Here is a 21439-nt window from a genome sequence, read left to right as displayed (position 1 = left end):
CTCAGCAGAGATCCATTTACACTTCGCATCTAGAGCCCTGATTACCCTGCTCATAGCCAGCCTGGCTACAAATGTTATCAACCAGCCCTAGCACTTGAGCCTGTAGCAGTGAGTTCCACAGGCCGACAACATATTTTATGAAAGTTATTTGTTCTGCATTTTACTGAATGACCCTCTCAGACACTGGAGCAGGGTGGAAGTAGAAGGGAAGGAGCAGTGTGTGCTCCTTCAGTGGAGTCTCTCTAAATATCAGTCTCTTCCATGCTTGGCCTTTGTCGACTAAATAACCCTAACATTTGCTATCCTTATATCCTGAGCATAGCGTTAGCCATATGCATTGCCAGACTGGATCCAACCTGAGGGCCGTGTAGCCCAGTATCCTATCTCTGACCATGGCCAGCAGCAGATGCTGGAGAGGAAGGGGTAAGAACCCTGCACTAGTCAGCTATGGATGAGCCGTCCCAGTTCTTCCTCACCCCCACTTGTTAGAAGTTGGCTCTTCTCTGAAGCCACTTTAAACCTGGTGAGGCATGTTCCTTTGTGGGGCTGTGGGGGGGTCACATCTAATGTCTGTTTTCCCTCTGCTGGGAACCCCTTGTCCTGTACTGTCAGAGGGTAAGACTGCCCCCTGCTGGTACCAAAGACTGTTCCTATATTTCAGATGTATGGGGTGGAGAGGAGTTACCCATAATGCTTCAAGCCAGTTTTTCTCCAGAGCCATTCCCCCCGTGGCATGTGAACCTCTGGAGTGAGTCACTGTAACTTTAACCAGAGCGGTTTCACCAGACATTAGGTAGTGCCGGCCCATGTGAAGGACTCAAGCTGACACAGGTTTCATTCCCTTGCAATTCCAAAGGGAATTGAGCTGCCCACACTGACTGAGATAAGATATGAGAAAGGCTGGGTAATGGATAACTTGGCTGGAATTTCCCAGCCGATAAGAGACACAGCGATAAGAATGAAGGAGATAGAGGAATATTCTCCTTATCTCTTGCTGGATACAAGCGCTTATTAACACCTGTGCAGTTGCATCCTCAATGCTGTGCCTGGTGCCAGGGGGAGGGTCAAGCCACCTCTCACACCAGCTGGTGGGGAAATTCCATGTTTAGGGACAGCATCCCCTATTAGTACTAAGGAGAGACAATCTCCCCCTGCACTGGTAGTGTTCCCCAGCCTGGAGACAGAGCGCTCTGCAGGTGCAGGACATTACCATCCTCCTACTGAGATAAGCCCTGGGCTTTGTCTCCCACCTGGCCATCAGTTCATCCCAGCCTGCTGAAAGCACAACCCGCAACCTAGCCTTACCAAAGAATCATTTCCTTCCTTTGCACACTCAGGCTTGGGAACTCCTCTGCACTCTGTCAGTGCACCCCAGGGCAGCGCCCCCTTCTGGTGCCCTGGAGACACTTTCATCCCAGCCACTGTCTCCCGCTCCACTAATCACACCCATAGGTGCCTAGAGAAGACGTCCTACCAGAATAGCGGACATCTGCCTCTTCCCAGCAGATGGTGAGCCCGGTTTGGAGCGTTCCCATGAGAACCTTTCCTGTATTGGGTGCTGAAAGGTCATGGCCAAGGACATCACAGGAGCCAGCACAGTTGGGACAAAATGGCCCCTCACCAGGGGTCTTTATTAGAGCAGGGAAGCGGGGCCCATCATTCTTGTTTGAAGGAGAGGACTTTGAACCCGCCCTGCACACTCAGGTAGCTGATCTTGTCGTAGCCGTGCCGGTTGGGGAATTCCACCTCATGCCCGTCCGGCAGCTTCACCTTGAACTTGTCTCCCAGGAAGCTGACGATAAACTGCGAGAGCGGGGAGCAAGGAAAGGACAGGAACGGGGAGGGGAGTTAGCATCAAAAGCAAACAACTGGCTGGCAACAGCAAGCACCTGTCCCTACTGCCTGGGCGGAGAGGCCCCGATTCTGCTGGCCTTAGGCAAGGTGCTGGGAGCTGAGCTCACTAAACGCGTTGCAGGGTTGGGTGCCAGAGGCCCAGATCCTCAAAGGTATTTAGGCACCTAACTCCCATTGAAATCAGAGCAATCAGCTTGTCTCAGGAAGTTGAGCTCTTGCCTAAACCGGGAGACTGGGGGCAACGTCTCCCCCACCGCTGCTAATGCTGGTTCAGCTGCACTGGCGGTGGCAACACAGGGAGCCCTAGTGTAGACATGGCTCCTGCGCCCACCACTGTTTTAAAGCACTGCGTTGCTTAGGCCTGCTCTGGACCGGGTGGGACAGCACATGAAATACCAGTGGCTGCGGGAGCCTTGCCCCACTGGCTCTCCCACTGTTACCCCACCAGTGGATCTGACTTGAGGTTAGCAACAGTGGGGAAATGCCACTTCTAGCCCACAGCGCAGACAGTGCGAGGGGACAGGATGGACCCGAGACTCTTCAAAGAACAAAACTAATAACTGATCACTGGAAATGAATCGTCTCCTTCCCGTGGGCGCTCCCCTGCCCCACCCAGCCCAGCCCGGGGAGCGCTGGGCAAGGAGAAAGAACCGTTTCCAAGCCACAGAGAAACCGGGTGATCTAACTGTGCAATGCTAAGAGGCAAACAAAGAGCTGCCCAAGGAGAAGGGAGCAGGGAGGCCCAAGAATCTCATTCTACAAAGCACTGGAGGGAAGAAAATAAGGGGTGGGAGCAGGGAGAGAATGATGGAGACAGATCCGAGGGGGAAGAGGGATCTGCTCCCTACAGCCCTCTCCCTCCCCCAGTGAAGGCGTGAGCACCTGCTGGGCAGAGGCACGGGGGCTCTCGAAGGCAGGTCACAGGCAGCCTTTAGGAGGCCTCCAGCATGGGCAGGGTTAAATGGCGAGAGAACAGGGTCTGTGGGGATTGGGACTCTGAGCAGGCTGATGAGGAGGGTTCAGGGTCGCAGGAGCCAGGGACGCCGGCAGGGAGAAACAACGCCAGCCAGGAGGGGAAGAAAGGGGGCAGAGTAAGAGCTTGGCAGCTCATCCAGCCACCCCCCCACCCCCCGCGGCCTGCTTTCCCAGGAGCTACCTCACCTTGACCTCCGAGCCCCGGGAGAACGGCAGGTGGTTGTCGCGGTGCTCCGACTGCCAGCAGTTGGCACATCTGGAGTTGCAGATGATGGTGGATTCATTGAAGCGAGGGTTGAAGTGCAGCCCCAGCTCACTAGGGCTCTTGCCAAGGTTAATCACAAAGCTGCGGGGTGGGAGCAGAGTGGGCATTAGAGACTCCCCCCACGGAGCCAGCATTGCTGCTACAGGAGCCCCACCCCTGCCTGAAGGAGGGCAGTTGAATTAGTTACACCCACCTCTCCTTTTACCAATTTCAGGGGGGGCAGAGGGCTCCACCCTGCCAGTTTTAGGGAGAGCTGGGGCTTCCGGCCCAAGCGCCATTTTCTCTGGAGGAAAGTCAGGCCTGTGGCTCAGGCACCGGCCTGGGACTCAGGAGACCTGGCCTCAGCTCCCAGCTCTGCTGCAGACACCTTTGCTGACCACAGGCAAGTCGCTTTAACCTCCGTGCCTCAGTTTCCCCATCCACGCACAGGGCCAGGACATTTGCAGAGCATTCAATTACAAGGTGATGGGGACTATATAAGTACCAAGCCAGAGAGACGGACTAAAGGACTGATCTCTGCATCAGACACGGAAACTGGGGTGCTGCCCCCATCTCTGCAGCCCATGCCCCCCTCGTCTGAGACCGCTCTCTCACACTCACTTCTCAGCATCATTGGCGACCTTGCCCTTTATCTTCAGGGTGCTCCCTGCTTTCACGTCCAGGTTCAAGATTTCAAATTTCTCCTGCGGCAGAGAGACCTGACGTCATGAGACTCCCTGGGTGACCCATGCCCGCCCCCTGCCCCAAATGAAAAGGAACGAAGCTCAGCAATTCCACCTGAGCCGGGAGAGAGGCCAGGAGCAGGTCCCCTGCCCTCCAGTTGTTACCTCATGGCCCTGAGCCAGGACCATCCTGGTACCCCGCACTCCTTCCTTGGCATAGGAGAGGAGTGGAAACCAGAGAGCTGGCAAGGGGAGGGGGAATGAACGACTGAGCAGGTGTGATGACAGCAGACACAAAGGCAGAAAGTGAGAGCCCACCGATACAGGAGACTAGCTGAGAGCAAGAAAAGGAAAGAGCTCACGGCGAAACACCGCAATCCTTACAGACATCCTCCTTGCTGGTGCTGGATAGCCGCGGCTGGGAGCTGCTGAGGATCTGGCGCAGGTACACCTCCCGCAGGAGATCTTATAGGCCTAGCGTCAGAGTTACACATTAACAGCTCTCTCCCACCTCTCCAGGCCATTGAGGAAGGCTGTAAATCAGGAAACTTTGACCCAAAGAATTATCTGCTCCCCAACTTCCTCTGACCAAAGAATTGACGTATCTTGATCAATACCCAGCCCCAGCCCGGTTCCCTGATAAGGGATCAGCACTCTAATGACTCAGGAAAGTTCCTCCAGCTGCCTGTCCCCGAGGGGGTTTAATCACTAAGGGACCTTATCATGGGGGTGCACTCACCACTAGAGGCGCCTCCTCCTGGCCACTCTGGGGATTAGCACTTCCCAGGTGCTGTGCCCTCCTCTGGCAGTCTTTCCACTCATCTATTTCTCTCACCCTGCAGCCCCTCTTGCTCCAGGAGCTGCAGCTTCCTGTTTGTGACTTGGCCCTGCGGCTAGGCCACTACGGTCCTCCACTTCTGGGGTATCAAAGACTTCTGGGGCAAACTGTTCCAGGCAGCCTGCTTTGCACTACCTCATCGGAGCCATTTCCCCCGTGCCTGGGAGGGGAACCCAGGCCTGCCCTCTAGTCCAGGTTCCAGCTCAGGGGCCCTCTCACCAGCAGCCAAGGTCTGACCTATCCCAGACCTTGCTGCCTTTCCCCCAAGCCTCTCCTACCTTGCTGGCTTTCCCCACCTCCCTGGCTTTGCCAGCCCAAACTCCCACCTCCCCGGGAGTAACTGTGGACTACCCTCTGTATTCCCATCCATGCCTCCCTTCTTCCAGGCCGTGACTGCAGCCTACTGCCTTGCAGCCCCTTTCTGCTCCCCACTCTTGGGCTTTATACAGGTGCCTCCTGTTCCTGCCCAGCGGAGTCTCATCTAATTAATCCCTGCTCCCTGGCACCTCCTGCAGGTGCAGCCTGGGGAGTTCATTGGCCCAACTGCCATCTTAACCCCTCCAAGTCTTGTGAGGGGATGGAGACCCCCATGGGCGGCGTGTATAAGAGGCCAGGGGAGGTTAAACCTCCCCCCAAAAAGCTGGCCATGCATAGGGGAAGTGCCACGGCAGCGGGGGTCACCCCTCCGAAGGCACGCTGGCCTGCCACCGCCGTTGGACCACCAGAAGCGAAGCTCCATAGAAGTGGGGAGGAGGCACCGGCACCCGAACCATGACCCCGCCTGCACTCCACCCCGCCCTCACTCCGCCTCTTCCCCCAAGGCCCCGCCCTCACTCCGCCTCTTCCCCCAACCGCCGCTCGCTCATCTCCGCCCCCTCCCCTCCAACGCTCCCCTAAGGCAGGACTCCCATTCTGGGAAGGGGGCAGAGAGGAGCGAGTGGCGGGTGGGAGACCTTGGGGGAAGGGGCGGAGAGGAGCGAGCAGCGGGGGCGGTCTCAGGGGAAGAGGCGGAGAGGAACAAGTGGCAGTGGGCAGGGCCTCAGGGGGAGGGGCAGGAAAAGGCGGAGCGAGGATGGGGCTTCGGGAGGGAGAGGCCAAGCGGAGGTGGGGCCTTGTGGGCAGGGCCACAGTCCAGGTGCCGGTGGCCCCCCACACTTCTAGAGAGCTCCCAATCCCTCACACCAAAAATCACAATATTCAGGTTATTCCCAGTCCCAAAGGACCAGTCACTTACCCCAGGTCAACTGCACTTAAGATCTTATACCAAAGATCACATTTTAATAAATTAACCTATAATAAACTAATTACAAATGTATTAACTAAGAAAAAAGTAGTAAGGGAGTTATTGACAAGGTTAAAGCAGGTAAACACACACGAGTGAATAACGTAGCTGAAGTCGACATACTTAGACCTACTCTCCGCGGAGTCTTCACTGCGATGAGTCAACTGCTGCCGCTCCCCTGTCGACTCTGCCTGCGCCTCTCATGGTGGTGGAGTACAGGAGTCCACGGGAGAGCGCTCGGGGGTCAATTTATCACGTCCAGACTAGACGTGATAAATCGACCCCCCGCTGGATCGATCGCTGCCCACCGATCCGGCAGGTAGTGTAGACGTACCCTAAGATGCAGGGTGTAGTCTCACCTTTAGCTGGAGATCAGGCTGGTGGAGGATCAAGTCTCTGGCCCCAAAAGAAGTCCCAGCACATGATAATCTCGTTCTGGTTCTTTCTGGGTTTGTGAAGGTGAGTCACAGAGGAATTGCCACTGAAGGGCATCTGCAAAGGAGGAAGATGGTCTGTGCAATGAGCGGGGGGGGGGGAAAGAAGGGAGGATGCGAGTGTGTGGGGGAAAGGAGGAAGCAGCTCTAAGGGAAGGGAGGAGGATACCAATTGAGGGTGACCATGTCGGCCACCACAAACCAGGCTGCAGCCCCCAATGGTGGGGATCCAGCAACCCGAGCTGCCCATACACCTATCTCCTGGGCAGCCTCCTCCAGGCCACACCCTTTTGGATGCCTGGTGGAGGGCAATGGGCCTACCACTGGCTGCCCCCTCCTGGTGGTAGGGGGCGTGAATGCCCCCTCCCTGGACACAGAGTGTGCATGCAAACTGCACCCAGGTGCGGGTGAATCCAGCCCCACCCTGTGGGAATCGTGCCTGGAAGGAGGCCCCATGAATGGCAGGAAGCGTTTAACCCACTTGAGCCACAGGAAGCCTATCCTAACCAAATGTGCGCTTTGCAGCTGCAGGTATGGTCACGGACAGCAGAGGGCGCTGTGCAGCGCCATGCAGAGCCCTCGCCCCAGAATGACTAACTGTCACGAGCCGCCAGACACGCCTAGCGAGGATGAGCCAGGCTTTCAACAGGATGTGAGTCTGCAATTCAGCGCAGCTAAAATGGGACAATCAGATGAGAGGTGGGGGACCTAACTGTCATATGGAAAAGAGCATGGGCGTTAATACCATACTAATGACCACAATTTACATTTATAAGTGTTCATCCCAAAGGGCTTTACAAACTGTACATAGGAATCACAACACTGAAAGGCAGCCACCTCTGGGATGGAACAGGGCAGCTGATTAACAATGAATGGCAGCAATAGTTCTGGACAGGAAGGGGAGGAGAATACCATTTCTAAAGAGAAAAGCAGAGAATGCATTTACTAAATTGGAATTTGACCTGGGAACTGAGATTAACATCCCTATAAGATTACCTAACCTCTAGCTTTGAGGAGATCTCTTAGGCCCTTGGGAATGCTGGGGACTGGTTCAGTGCAGACTCAGAGGGAAGAGCGCCCCCTAGTAAATCACCAGCACCATTTCCTCTGCACGGCCTGGTCTACAAACAAACTTGCACTGAAATCACAAAAGTTGTAACTGAAACCTGGTTCCATTATTTCTGTGCCAGGCTGTGTGTGGACCAGGCCTAAGTGCCTGTTCAAGATACTAAAAGAGCTGGAGAGAAGACACACTCTTGCTTGGAGTCGCAGCCATTCATATGACGTTATTTCCTAGTACTTAAAATAATGTTTACTCCATGACAAGATGCTACCCTTTACCCAGCAACTGTTTATTTCCCTGAATAGGCTCTTGGGAAGGATTTCAGCAAGTGATTTTTAAAAGCCCAAATAAAAATCAAGAAGCCACATGATTTAAGCAAGGCCTGGGAGCAAGAAGTCCTCAGCTCTGAGCCTGGCACTAACAGTGATTCCCCGTGATGGCCTTGGGCAAGTCACTTCTCTTCTCCGCAGGAACGGATCTCCACTTAAAATTTAGGTCAACATAGCTTTGGTGTTCAGGGGTGTGAAAAATCCACCCCAACCCCACCCTGAGCACTGTAGCTAAGCCGACCTAACCCCTGGTGTAGACACTGTTAGGTCAGTGGAAGAATGTTTCCATCAACCTAGCTACCATCACTCAGGCTAGGTCTACACTACAGCGGGGGTCCGACCTAAGATACGCAACTTCAGCTACGTGAATACCGTAGCTGAAGTTGCGTATTTTAGGTCGGCTTACCTAGCGGTGAGGACGCGGGAAAGTCGACCGCTGCCGCGCTGCCGCCGACTCCGCTGCCGCCTCCTGCCGAGGTGGATTTCCGGAGTCGACGGCAGAGCGATCAGGGATCGATTTTACCGCGTCTTCACTAGACGCGGTAAGCCGATCCCCGATAAACCGATTGCTACCCGCCGGATCGGCGGGTAGTGAAGACAAAGCCTTAGGGAGGTGAAGTCCCTACTGCAACAGAAAAACCCCTTCCGTCACTGGAGTCCATGTCTACGCTATGGGGTTATCGCGCAATAGCTATGCCGCTATAGCACCCATAGCACAGATGCGGCCTCAGTTTCCCCTAGTATAAAACCGGGACAGTATTGCTCCCTTGTCTCACCAGGGCGTGGTGAGGATTTCAGTGAGGGAGTCCCGGTTTTCAGAAGGGCTAAGCATGCACCACTGCAGCTGAGATCGACGGGAGACGCGTTCAGTCCCTACTAGTCTGTCTAGAATAGATCCTTTCAGGCCGTACTATCTGAGCGCCTGTGCATTAGAATGGGTGAAGCTGGGAAGAGGAAAGGTGCTCTGCAAAGGCTAAAGACAATGCGATTATCTCCCCACCTCATCTAAGATTGTCGTAAGTTCCCCCCCGCCCCCCTTTCACAAAACCTCCCCGAACAGGTAAGACGGGAACAATTTTCCCTTTGCAGAGCAGTATAGGTTTGATTCCAATCAGATTAGATTCCTACCTTCACCCAGCCCAGCCCTAAACCCTACAGATCAGCCAATTTGCTAAAGGAGGGAGGGACGGACAGGGGAGGGCTAGAAGCAAAAAACGTATTTAGATAAGCCAAATGATGGCACGAGCGGGTTGGCTTATCTAAATATATTTGGTTGGCTAACCAGGCCCATGCATCTGGGGGGTGGAGGGGTGAACACCAAGGACAGAAGGGGATCATGCAGGGTGGTAGAACAAGGCCAGGAAACAGCTCTTGCAGGGGAGATTTGTCAGGCTGTGGACCTCAGGGAAGGGGTGCTGGTCCCGTCACCTGGATCATTGGACTAGACAAGGCACTGGAGAGCAGAGTGTAACTGCCAGCCCACCCCCCTCATTCACATTGGCCCTGCTGCTGGGGTGGTACAAGGCCTCTCCAGGGACCGGGTGCAATGGCACGCACGCTGCGAGGTTGGAGGAAAGGGCTGCAGGTGCTCGTCAGCCCCATCCGTGGCCCCACGAAGTCGCGAGACCTCCTCGTCAACCTCCTCCTGGCCCTGGCCAAACTCTCCATCTACACTACCAGGAGGAGGATGCTAGACAAAGGGGTGCTCTGCGACTGTGGGGCCTGTTTCCGTTCCTCCCTAGTTTCACGCATCCGGGCAGAGTTCCACTGGGCAGCATCCGCTGGCTCCCTCGACACCTTTGAGGAGCAGTGGGCGCTGTCCGGGGTTCTCTGCTCGGTGTCCCCATCCGGTACCCTCGTTTTGAACCTATGACCTTCACCTCAGTCCCTGTTTTTCTCATTTGTTGTCCCCCGTACTCATTTGGTCCCTGGGTCCAGTGGTCCCTCCCGCTAGGCTGGGGGAGGGGCCTTTAGAAGTGGGCGGGCGCAAGGGTTTTCCAATAAGACTAGCACCGGGTAGGTTCTCAACAAGGCCCCTCCCAAGGGCCTGGTAAGAGGAATGCTTGTCCTCAGGCCTTCCCACAGGCAAAGGGGAGAATGCACAGGTTGCTCCCTGGCTCTCCGGCTCTGCCTCAGACGGGATGCGACACTGCCAGGCAAAAGGAGGGGAGAAGAAACCTATTCACAGTGCTCCGGGAGGAGGGGAAGCCTTGAGATACCCTGCACTTCCCTAGCACCTTTCATCAGATCTCTGTACAAAAGTAAAGGCACTGTCACCGCAGCCCTGGTGGAAGGGAAATATTAGCCTCCTCTTTAGCAGATGTGGAAACTGAGGCACATGACAACATCAGGCCTACAGTCTGAAAAGTGCCCAGGGATTTTGGGTGTTCCACCTGAGACACACTGGGCCAGATTTTCCAAAGAGCTCAGCCCCCAGCATCTCCCACGTGCTGAGCGGTCTGGTTTTGCAAATCTGCCCTAGGAGCCTAAATGGGAGCCAAACTCTTTGAAAATCTGGCCCAGACAAGCTGGCGTTCAGAGTAGCCGACCACTCCCAACTCCAGTTGAGGCCAACAGGAATTGGAGATGCTCAGTGCCTCTGAAGATCAGTCCCTTGGTGTCTCAAACTGGGCCTCCAAAAACAGAGGCATTCAAAGTTAGTGGCCACTCTTCAAAATTGAGGCCAGGGTCTCAGAGGCCAAACTTCCACTGACTTTGAGGGGAGCATCTCCCGTAGCAAGGACTGCGTAAGGCTGCACGACTGAGCTCAATGCAGTAAAAACAAACCTGCAATTACTGCTTGCTGACGACATTGCTGAGGGGGCTGTGGATTGGACCCCGCCCTAGTGTCCAACCACCTCCACATCCTTCACACTCACCCGAAACGCGATGGTGGTGACAGACAAATCACTGCACGCACATTACATCCAGCCAGATGCGGCCAATGCTGATAGCACATTATCAGTGACTGTGGCTATTCATCACAATGGGACAGCAATGATCCAAGGCAGCCTGGTCAAATCGGAAGTCTCCCAGAAATCCCTAAGACAGGCAGAAAGTGTCTGTCTGAGTCACACATGTGACGGAAATGCCAATGATGTCTCATCAACTGGAAAAAAAGGAGAAGCTTCTAAAGTTCAAATAACACGTTGAGAGAAGCCACAAGAATTCGTAGCTCATGAGCCACCAAGAGGGAGAGCAAACAATGTCTGTTCCCTAGTCATCAAATCGCCAAAGTCCAAGGGGATGGATCCTGCAAGGTGCTGAGAGCATGCAGGAAATTGCCAAGTATCCTTAATTCCCACCAGCTTCAATGGGGTCTGAAGGCACTCAGCGCCTGGCAGGATCCGGGCCTAAATGATGGCTTAGAGAGGATGTCAAGTTTAAACCATATGTTGCTATGAAATTAACTAGAACAAATTCCCTTTGATTGCCTACATAATGAAATGGCAACACCAAACCGGATGGAAACTGAAAATAAAAGCCTCTAGAAAAGGGAACTGAAATCCCCAAATAACTGAGTTTAGTGCTGGGAAACCAGCCTCTAAAAAAGGGAACCTCAATAGCCAAAAGAGAACTAAGAGAAGCCCAGGTCGATGCAATGAGCGTGCTGCCAAGAGAAACGCCAAAAATAAATGAAGCTACTGGGAACAGAGCTGAACCTGAGCTGCAAACACCAGGGGAGAACTAAGGGCTTGTCTACACTTAAAGCACTCTAGTGGCACAGCTGTAGCGCTTCAGTGTAGACTCTACCTACGCTGACAGCAGGGATTCTCCTCTTGGCATAGTTAATCCACCTCCCCGAGAGGCAGTAGCTAGGTCGACGGAAGAATTCTTGCATTGCCTAGCACTGCGTACACCGGGACTTCGGTTGGCTTAACAGCGCTGCTCAGAGATGTGGATTTTTCACACCCCGACCGACATAGTTAACCCGACCTAATTTTCTAGTGCAGACCAGGCCTCAGACGACAACCATATAGTTATCGCAGATTGGAGGGGTGCATATGGCAGATTGCATTCATTACATCCTTCCTGCTCCCCAAGGAAGGACAGGTGACAGCAACTCCCGGTGCACTCCCCCAGGGTTTCCACCAGGGCAGGGCAGCTTTCGAATCCACCAGCAGTCAGTTGGGCCAGGAAACTGCCTAACTGTTCTGACAAGAGCCCTTGTCAGAGCTGCCCCATGCCAGCCTCCCTACAGCAGAGGGATTGGGGCTGCTTTGGCCTGCCACAATTCCCCCCTTCAGTGGGCTTTCTGCCCTACGTGTTACACTGGCGGGAGCCGCTCTGCGCCCCTGGCTGAATCCGGCCTTCCGTCTACGCCTGCCCCCAGGTTTCTTGGGAGAGACAAGCCCCCACAAGCGATCCGTTCCTTCTATTGGATTCAGATTGCTGGCTGGGAAACACTCGTTCTCACAAGAGGGAAAGAGTAATACAAGTTAAATGCCTGAATGCAGATCAGGCCAGACAAGTTTTATCCAGTGCCAGGCTGAACAAGCCAAAACATATTGTCATCCACCCAGGAACAAACAAACTCGCCCAGCCAGGAGATCTGATAAAAGCAGTGGGACAGCTGGCAACACTAACTGCAAGACAGTACCCGTCAGTGCAGAGATAGCCTTATCTCCTCAGCTGCCAAGAAGGGACACGCATCCCCATCTACTATGCAACAGCAGTGCAAGGCCTGTGGAGGCCTGTTGTCTGGTCCTGAGCCTGCTTGGAGCACCTTAGTACAGCACAATTTCTAAGGGGTGTCTCTAGGACTCGCTGCATCTCGTTAAAACAGGGGCGTGAATAGTCACTGAACAGCTCCATGGTACCATCTCCCCGTGGATCAGGGACCAGAAATTACTAAAACACGGTGCCATCTAATCTGGACACAGAGCTAAATGACATCAGCTTACCCCGCTGCAGGAACAGAGCACAGTGGCTACAATAGATTGAAACAGCAGAGGGAGCTCTTGCTGCACCAGCCAAAGGGCAGGGGGAGAGGTGGGGGGAGCCCCTCTGTTTTTAGCAAGGGAGGGGGCTGTGCTGCTCCACTGGCACGCCCCTCATTTTAACCCCTGCCGTAGCACCACCAAGGAAAGGCCCCAGTGGGAAGAAACAAAGCACAAGCTGCAGGGCCTGTTGGGAAAGGAATAAATAGCCCCTGAGCTACTTAGATTGTCAGCTCCTTGGGGCAGGGCCCATCTCTTTGTGCTGTGTTTGCACAGCGCCTGGCACAGTGGGGTTCTGGCCCAGGGCTGGGGCTCCTAGGTGATACAGATAACAAATCAGAACAGGAAGCGTACGGGCTGAAATGATTGCGAGGCTGTGCACAGTACGGTGTCATGGAGATTTTGTGGTGTGAGGGTTTAATTGGCGCAGGGACCATGTTCGTACAGCACCTTGCACAATGGGGTGCAGGCTAGGAGTGGGGCTGCTAGTGACCATGGCAATAAAAATAAATAATAATATTAATCATGGGCCAGATCCTCATCGGCTGTGAACCAGTGTGGCTCCACTGACGGCAGCAGAGTTATGGTACTTTAGCCCAGCTGCGGATCTGGCCCCATGTTTGTGTCTAGGGAGGATTTAGAGTTTGTCATGCTCTTGGGGATCCCCCAGCTTTAGGTGTCACCTGAGATAAAAACCAACGGATTCCATCACTCTCGACCCAACCCCATGCCCAACTCACGGGGGGTACCCCACTATTCATAGTGTCATAGGGCTTAAGGCCAGAAGGGACCACCAGTCATCTAGTGCAACCTCAGCCCACCACCACCACCCAGCACCCGCACACTAGACCCAACAATTATTCACCGATCCCCACTCACCCAGAGTGACCCTTCTGGGGGATTGCTAGGGCAGGTAGGAACAGACACCCCCATGGCACAGCTCACATGGGAGCAGCTGAAGGAATAGCAGCTTACTTGCTGGGAAATACAAAGGGCTTCTAGTTCTGATTGGGCCAGCTGCCAGAGAGCCTACGCAGCAAACACCAGGCACATGGGCACACAAACTACAGCTGCCCCAGAAGGCCTCCACGCGGGATTCACTCAAAGTCCTGCCTGGGGGGTGGAGGGGTCTAGGATTAATATGGCCTACAACAGTTCTCCAAAGGCAGGAAGCTGGGGGCCACCGAACCCCACCTGGAGAGAAGTGTGCACCTATGCAGGTACATTTCAGGTATCTCCTCCTTTAAGGCTTCTCTGCCTTTTTTTTGTGCCCCACGCCCAGCTCTCTTGCATCTCCCAGCTGCTGGGCTGCTTCCTCTTCAGTCAGCAGCCACACCCCCGCTGTCCCTTAGCAGCAGGCAGCTGGGGCTGAAGCTGGCAGCATGTGGCCAATGGAAGGGGGCGAGGCTCTAGCGCAGCCAGGATAGATAGTGCTGACAGCAGTGGAACAGCCTCCTCCAGCTGCTTCCCAGTCCTGACTTAGGCCAGGACTGAAGTTTCTCAGGGAGCCTCGGGCAGGATAGCAGGGATGGGATTTTCAGCTGGGGCCAAGGACTGCCAGTCAAACTCAAACTAGATCGATGCACAGCTCAGACCGTATTCGAGCAATGGGGCATTTAGAGGCGGTAACTCCTAGGACCTCCCTTAGCTCCATGTAAAAGCCAGACTGCATAGGTCTGACTTTCTGAGCTTCCCAGACGGTCGTGGGACTAAGCGTCCCCAAGAGTAGCTCTGCTATTTCACACGTGATTGCCACCGTGACCTACAGAGGTATTTACCATCCAGACCTGGTGATTCGCTGCGCTTGGTTTTCTTATGCTGCTCCGTAACTTCCACCTTGGAGGCTGTACTCTGTGCTAGGGGCAGACTTTGCTCATGAAATATGCTTTTGCAATAGGAATTCCAGCCCCGCCATCATCCTTTATGGTAAAAATGGATAGCAATAAATCAAAGAAATGCATTTAACCTCTCTTCTACTTACCCCGCTCCCCCAATCCCTCCCTCCCCTCTCTGGCAGTGGCATGACTCAAGCCATCTGGTTTCTAACAGAGAATCCATTTACCTTTTCAATAGCCTCCCTCTGCCTTTATCATTTGCAGTGGGCACTTCACCAGCAGAGCATTTGTCCCAACCTGGGCCTCCAATCCTGCAAACTGCTCCATGCTTCAGCAACTTCAGTGAGGCTCCCCCAGCCAGATCCGGGCCTGGCTTTGTACACAGGATTTCCACTCTTAAAAGAGGCTCACTTAGCCCTAATGAACTCCCACGCTTAACCTGACAGAGTTTCACTCTCCCCGTTTCATTTCTGGTTTAGAGGAACACAACCCATCCCTGCTCCTCAGTCTCCAGGCCGAGTCTGTGAGCTGGGCTTTCAACAAGTCTCCTTGCTGTACTCTTCAGCCTGTTACTGGGTATCTTCGTTGCCATGTTAAAGTCTTCCATCCTTCGTAAAGCTCACTAACTCCCGCCCCTCTGCAAGAGCAAATTCAATTGTCCTCTTTCCCACTGTATGCACCATCTTCTCCTAGCGTCCGCGGCTGAGAGGCAGACAGAAAGAGGGGGATTGCCAGGGATTCTTCAAAGGCACCAGGGGACCCCTTGGGCGGATGACTCGGCGGGAGGGTTTGCACAGGAGAGGGGGAGAACGGATGCTGATGTTCACCTCCAAATGCCCATAACATTCACTTCCTCTGCTTCCCTGTCTCCCTGGCCCATCTGCTACTAGATACTACTCTGAAAAGGTTTTCAATCCGGAGAGCTGAAAGCACTTTAAGAAAGGCAGTAAGTGTCATTATCCCATCTAGGCACAGAGAGGGGAAATGGCTTGCCCAAAGTCACCCAGCAGGACAGTGGCAACTCCGGATTCCCAGTCCAGTTCCCCAGCTACTCAGCAGACTCACGCTAGCATGACTGCAGCATGGTTTCCCTGATCACAAGGGACCCATCATCCTACAGTAAAAGAAACCTGCTGCATTAAGAATTTACAGTGTGGAAGAAAAGGGACTGGACAGCTCGTGAACATGCTCCTTATTGCACATCAGTCCCCTAGGAACTGCTGACAGAAACTCCTATTAGACGAACGGGGAAAAGCCTGAAACCTTCAACTCTGTCCCTGGCTCTTAAATAGCAACCCTCCATGGGGGAAAGCATTGAAAACTCTTCCAGAGGTGGGGGATAGCCGAGGTCAGGGAATAGTGAGGCTTCAAATCCAGAAGACTGTGTAAGACGCATGGACAGAGGTGATGTCAGGAGAAGAGATGCTGGCTCTGTTTCAAGGGAAAGTAGCAGCAGCAATTCAGCCAAAAATCCAGGAACTGTCTGCTGCAGTCAGCTAAAGGAGGCACATGGGAAGAGAACAAAGGCACTGCAGTACAGAGTCTGCAAAAGTGAGTGGTACAGCATAACGCATCACAGATCAAGCAGTAACCTAGCTGGGGAAACAGAACCCACCCTTACAGGCTACATCTGAAGATCTAGCACCCAGTATGGTGAAATGCTCGGTAGGAGGTGTCAGAAGATGGCGACAAGCAATACTGCTTGGATCATACATAGACAATTATTCAAAACCAAAAGAGCCTGTGGTGGGGCAGGGTGAGAGGAAGGACTGATGTTCCTGGGGAGATGCACAGAGAACCACAGCTGAGCCCTGGCTGCTAGAACTTTCTTCCACATGATCTTTGGAGTCAGCTGAGGCAATCCCAGATGCAAACATTCTTTCTTTCTGATTACTGTGCATGTAATTCTGTGCGTCTGTGATTCAAGTGCACAGCTTCATAGATCTTTCGAAACTGACGAATATTCAATAGCCTTTCTCCTGCCTTCCCACCACTGCCCTCTGCTGGATGGAAAGCATCAGAGCTGCTCAAACGTGTGCGCACGCCTCCCTCTCTCAGTCCTAACTCTGAAGTATATTCTCTGTTACTAGTAGTGCACAAACAATGAAGTGCTCCAGTTTGCGTGTGGTGACATCCTCAGCTAGCAACCGCAAGCCAATGGTTATACTTGATAATATTAGTATGTAAGAGGGAATGTTTTCTAGGTTGGAGTTAGTAATAATATGGAGCTTTTCAGCTCATCATCAGTTCAAATCTGGTCCAGGAGAGTGTTGGCTGAGAGGCATGGCCGTCCTCCTAACTACCTGTGTAGAGTCAAGTCAGGTTTTCATCCCAGAGGACAATGTCCCACATGACATAAACCACCACTGTAAGCACAGCACAAATGAGCTCCCAGCTGCAAACCAAAGCTCTCTTCATTTTACTGAAGCACATTGATGGGGATAGCATCAGTGTGACGTGGAATGGATTCAAAAGGGGTACAGAGGAAAGGCCCTGTGTTAGGTTTGCGGGAAGGAACAGAAGGTGTTCAGTAGGAGGCCATACGTATAGGTGCTGTGTCTGGGTTCATCCAGCATCTTCACTGGTGATCCAGAAGAAGGCCCAGACAGTGTTATAATTCAATTTGCACATGCTACTAAATTGGGAGGAGCTGCAAACCCTAGGGAGGACAGAAAAAGAACACAACGGGACTCAGAATGACAAGAAATAGGAGCTGAAGTTCAGTGATCCAATCAGGACAATGCAACTGACAATATCTGGTGTGGGGAAGGGAGACAATCTAAACTGGTATTTAATGGGAGATACTTGAGAAAAGCAGTAATGCCAAAATGCTAAAGCTAGAGCCGATCAACAGCTTATTAGATATGGGCTTGAACTGATGTGGTGCCCACACCAAGAGTGTCAGTAAATTTGAGCTGCATACACAGAAGCATCACCTCATGGAGCGGGGAAAGGATACACCCTTTCTATAAAGCTCCAGTGTGACTGTACCTAGAATACCAGGTTCCACTCTGGGTACCATGAAGATGTTAAAGATTCTCAGAAATGCAACAAGAGGCATAAGGGGCCAAAAAGACTGACTCATAAGGAAAGATGTCCATGTGTTTGCATTTGGAAAGGAAGATGATGTCTGTCTGTATCTGTACGAGTTTTTTCATGAAGTTGATGGATTTCCACTCCATACAGCTAAATGCAGTGCCTTGCATCAGACTAACATGGCTGCTACTCTGAAACCTGTCATAAGGAAAGATTACACTAGCTAATGTATAATGTACTGGAACCCAGTTGGGGGAGGATATGGCAGCTGTCACGTATCTGAGAAGGGCATAATAAGGGAGAAAGGGAAATGGCCAGACATGGTACAATGGAGTAATGGGATAAAAGTAAGAAAAGAAATATGAAGGTTGAACACCAAGAACTATTTCCCAGCAATAAGGCAGATTAGTCTCTTTCATGGCTAGAGGCATTTAAGATCAGCCTGACAGAATGTGAGAGAACACACATTGGACAGTGGGGTGAGACACACTAGATGTGACCTAATAGGTCATTTCCCTTTTTTACACCCATGGGCCCAATTCTGCAGGCACTTACACGTGAATAACTCTACCCATCTGTAATCCCATACACATGAGTTCCGTGTGAGCCTGCGGGATTGGACTTTTATGACCGAATGGACCCTGTAGGATTACTGGATTCTTCTTAGTGCTACAGCTGGTCCTTCAAGTCAAGACATGCTGGTGGGCAGAGATGATGCTTGGAGTGCCCCAGCCCATACTGTGCAGTATCCGTTCTACAAATAAGCAGAGGTCTTTAGTTTCCAAAGTTGTCAAGTTGGCACCTTTCACCAGCATTACATTTTTTTTTAAAAGGAACTGTGTAGAGAACACATAATGTTCCCTCCAAGACCACTAGAGCACAGAAAATACAACCAGGGCTTACTAAGTGTCATAATTAGAGCCAGACTGGATTATTGAAGCAGTAAGGAGAAAAAGGACACAATGAATTTGATTTTTTTCCAGGATATTTTCCAGCAGCTGTTCAAATAAGGAGGAAAAGTACATTCCAAATTAAAAGAGAAAGGAATGCTGTTTAATGATGTATCCGGCCACTTTAAAGTAAGGCAGGACGGGAAGCAGCTCACATTCTGGTTTTTATATTTTTAAACCTTCATTTCCTATAACGAGCTCTTACTCTTTACAGTAAATTAAATGCAAGAGAACTGCAGTAAGATTGAAGACCTCACAAAATTCAAAGGGAAAGGGAAACTATCCACTTAAAAAACTGTCTGAAAATCTCATACTTAATATTGTTACAAATAATTTTTGTTAAGGGTAAAGGGGAGGAGAAAAGAATTTCTCCCTCAGTCTGCTTCTTTTACATATTTGGCAGCACTTTGTGGGCAGTCAGTTTCAGTTTTCCCTCTCTATATTCAATCAGTTGTGGATTTAACTTACTTGTGTCTCCACAGCAACAGAAGAAAAACACTGAGATAGGAAAATGTCCTCAGAAAGCCAGTTTCCAGGGGAACTCAGGCAAGTTTAGTAGCTAAAATTACTGCTGACTCATTTTAAATTGATTAGATTTCAGGTTAGTATCCCTTTAAGGTTCCAGCAGCATCTGTGACTCAGCCCCTTGCACATACATTACAGTAGATGTCATTTTACAGCCCTGCCGATGGTGTGAACTTTAATATCTTAATATACAGGCTCAGTGTGGTCAAGCTGGCATTGCTGCTGGAGCGTGTACTTTAAATAAATCAGACGAAGGAAATGCTAAAGTTGCACCTGCATCATTTCAGATCTGTGCAATAAGTAACACAGAATGTTATTGAGCCCAAGAGAGAGGAGGGGGTGCATTAGCTATGAGTGGTTCAACTGGCAGCCTATGGTCCAAATCCAGCCCATGGGATGATTCTGTCCAGCCCCACACGATTTTGCTCTACAGGATGGGATCCTCCATGCAGCATGACCTCACACACACACTGTACTGCATGATTATGCTGTATGGAGGACACCATTTTGTAAACCAAAATGGCATCCTCTGCAAAGCATGACCTCGCACCTTAAGTGTGAGGTCAAGCCACATGGAGGATGCCATTTTGCTTCTCTATGTTGCCTGTGGAAGTGCCACACAACTACGCCTGCGGCCCACATCAGTGAAAAGATTGGCCCACTGGTAGGGTGACCAGACAGCAAGTGCGAAAAATCGGGACAGGGAGTAATAGGAGCCTATATAAAAAAAAAAGACCCAAAAATCAGGACTGTCCCTATAAAATCGGGACATCTGGTCACCCTACCCACCGGCAACCAGAGATATTGAAAACAAATGTTGGAATTGCCCTACAGGATCAAACATGATGTCAAACCACACCAATACCTTGTCTCTAAAATGTCTACCAGAATTCTTAATGAAGCAGTGAAAAAAGGAGAACCAGTTGTCAATTTATTTAGATTTCAGCAAGAGGCCACTAAAGAAGCAAAGCAGTCATGATGTAAGGGGTAAAATATAGTCCTGGTTAAAAAACTGGCTAAGAGCCAGAAAGCAAGGATTAGGATTAAATGATCAGTTTTCATCATGGCAGAAGGTTAGCCATGGGGGCACCTCAAGATTCTGTACTAGGTTCTTTATTGTTTAATATATTTATTGATGGTCTAGAAAGGGGGTGAGTAGTGAGGTAGCAACACTGGCAGATGACAACGTTATTTCAGTTACTCAGGACCAGAGACACCTAACCAAGCTAGATGAACGAGCAAACAAACTCTGGTGTTAAAAGGCACACATTGCAGGGGAAATATACCTCACAGGGTTCTAAATTCACTTATCAACCCAAGAAAGAGACTGGGCATTATCACAGACAACTCAGTGAAAACTTCTGCCTAATGCATAACTGTGGTCAAAAACAGCTAACAGGGTTAATAAGGAATGGGATGGAAAGTATTACCAAAAATCCATTATGATGCCTTTATATAAGTCAATCTCACCTTGACTAGTGCCTGCAGTGCTGGTCACCTTATCTCACAAAGGATAATGCAAAACTAGAAGGGTTTCAGGGAAGAGCAATGAGAATGATCAAAGGCCTGGACAAATTCCATATACAGAGAATGAAAAGCTTCAGGATGTTCTCCTTAGAAAGGAGACATGACAGAAGTATATCAAATAATGAATGGCATAGCAAAGGTATCATCCCTGTTTTATAACACAAGAACAAGGGGCCACTCACTGAAATTAAAACATGGGACATTCAAATGGAAAAGGCAAATACTGATTATCTTTTTTTTTTTTTTTTTTTTTTTTTTTTTTTTTTAAGTACAACCATAGCTTGTGGAACTCACTGCCACATGGCATCACGGAGATCCAAGAACATCATACGAGTCAAGGAGGGGGAGGATATTTATAAGGCGAGCAGGAACATCCTGGTAAAGATGCGAGGCCCTTCCCTGCAGGCAGGGATGGGGCCCCTACCCCCCAACAGCCACAGTCCAGCTAGACCCCAAAGCACAAGAACGTGCAGCCCTATCACCCCGTTGTTTCAGTGTTGGCTCTGGCCAACCCCAGCGCTTGACTCGGATCCGCCTTGCGGCGGGTAGTTCCGCAGACTGGCTCTTCCCGCGGGGGGGGGGGGGGAGTTGCCTTTCACCAGCTCAGAATTCCCCAAGAGCCGCCACCCCCACGCCTGGCCCAGACAGCGCAGGGAGGGGGCGGGAGGAGAAGGAGGGAGGGTCCATTCCCCGACGAGGTTGGGCGGATGGTACCAAGGGCACCCACGGCGCTACAGCACCAGCCCCTACCCCCCAAACGCCCTTTTAAAGGACACGCGCCCCGAGGCGGAAATTCCCCTTCCTCTCCAGTTTCTCGCCACCGGAAATGCCCTTCCTGCCCCAATCACAGGCAGCCAGCCACCCACCGGGACAAAGGCCCTCCCGGAAGTTGGCTCTATGGCGCTGCCCTGTTCCCGACGCTCT

General features: G+C 51.7%; 1 protein-coding gene across 1 annotated transcript; it reads right to left on the bottom strand.

The window, feature by feature from the left end:
- Positions 1-1613: 1613 nt before the first annotated feature.
- LGALS2 (galectin 2) lies at positions 1614-15084 on the bottom strand. Its single transcript, XM_065417755.1, has 5 exons — positions 15036-15084; positions 6236-6321; positions 3695-3777; positions 3016-3175; positions 1614-1803 (listed from the first exon to the last, which is right to left on the bottom strand). The coding sequence occupies exons 1-5, from the start codon at positions 15082-15084 to the stop codon at positions 1657-1659; spliced, it is 525 nt and encodes a 174-aa protein (XP_065273827.1). The 3' UTR covers positions 1614-1656.
- Between the last annotated feature and the right edge of the window lie 6355 nt (positions 15085-21439).

Source organism: Emys orbicularis, chromosome 1 (assembly GCF_028017835.1).
Source record: "Emys orbicularis isolate rEmyOrb1 chromosome 1, rEmyOrb1.hap1, whole genome shotgun sequence".
In the NCBI taxonomy this organism is placed as follows: Eukaryota; Metazoa; Chordata; order Testudines; family Emydidae; genus Emys; species Emys orbicularis.
The sequence above is the reverse complement of the archived record's forward strand: the minus strand, read 5'-3'. Positions and strand labels throughout refer to the sequence as shown.

Excerpts from the sequence above, each read along its gene's own strand:
- LGALS2 (XM_065417755.1), bottom strand. The coding sequence starts at position 15,084 with ATGGAAGACTTTAACATGGCAACGAAGATACCCAGTAACAGGCTGAAG. Across the intron at positions 6,322-15,035 it reads ACCCAGTAACAGGCTGAAGA|AAAGAACCAGAACGAGATTA; the intron begins GTACAGCAAGGA and ends TCACAAACCCAG. Across the intron at positions 1,804-3,015 it reads CCCGGGGCTCGGAGGTCAAG|TTTATCGTCAGCTTCCTGGG; the intron begins GTGAGGTAGCTC and ends CCGCTCTCGCAG.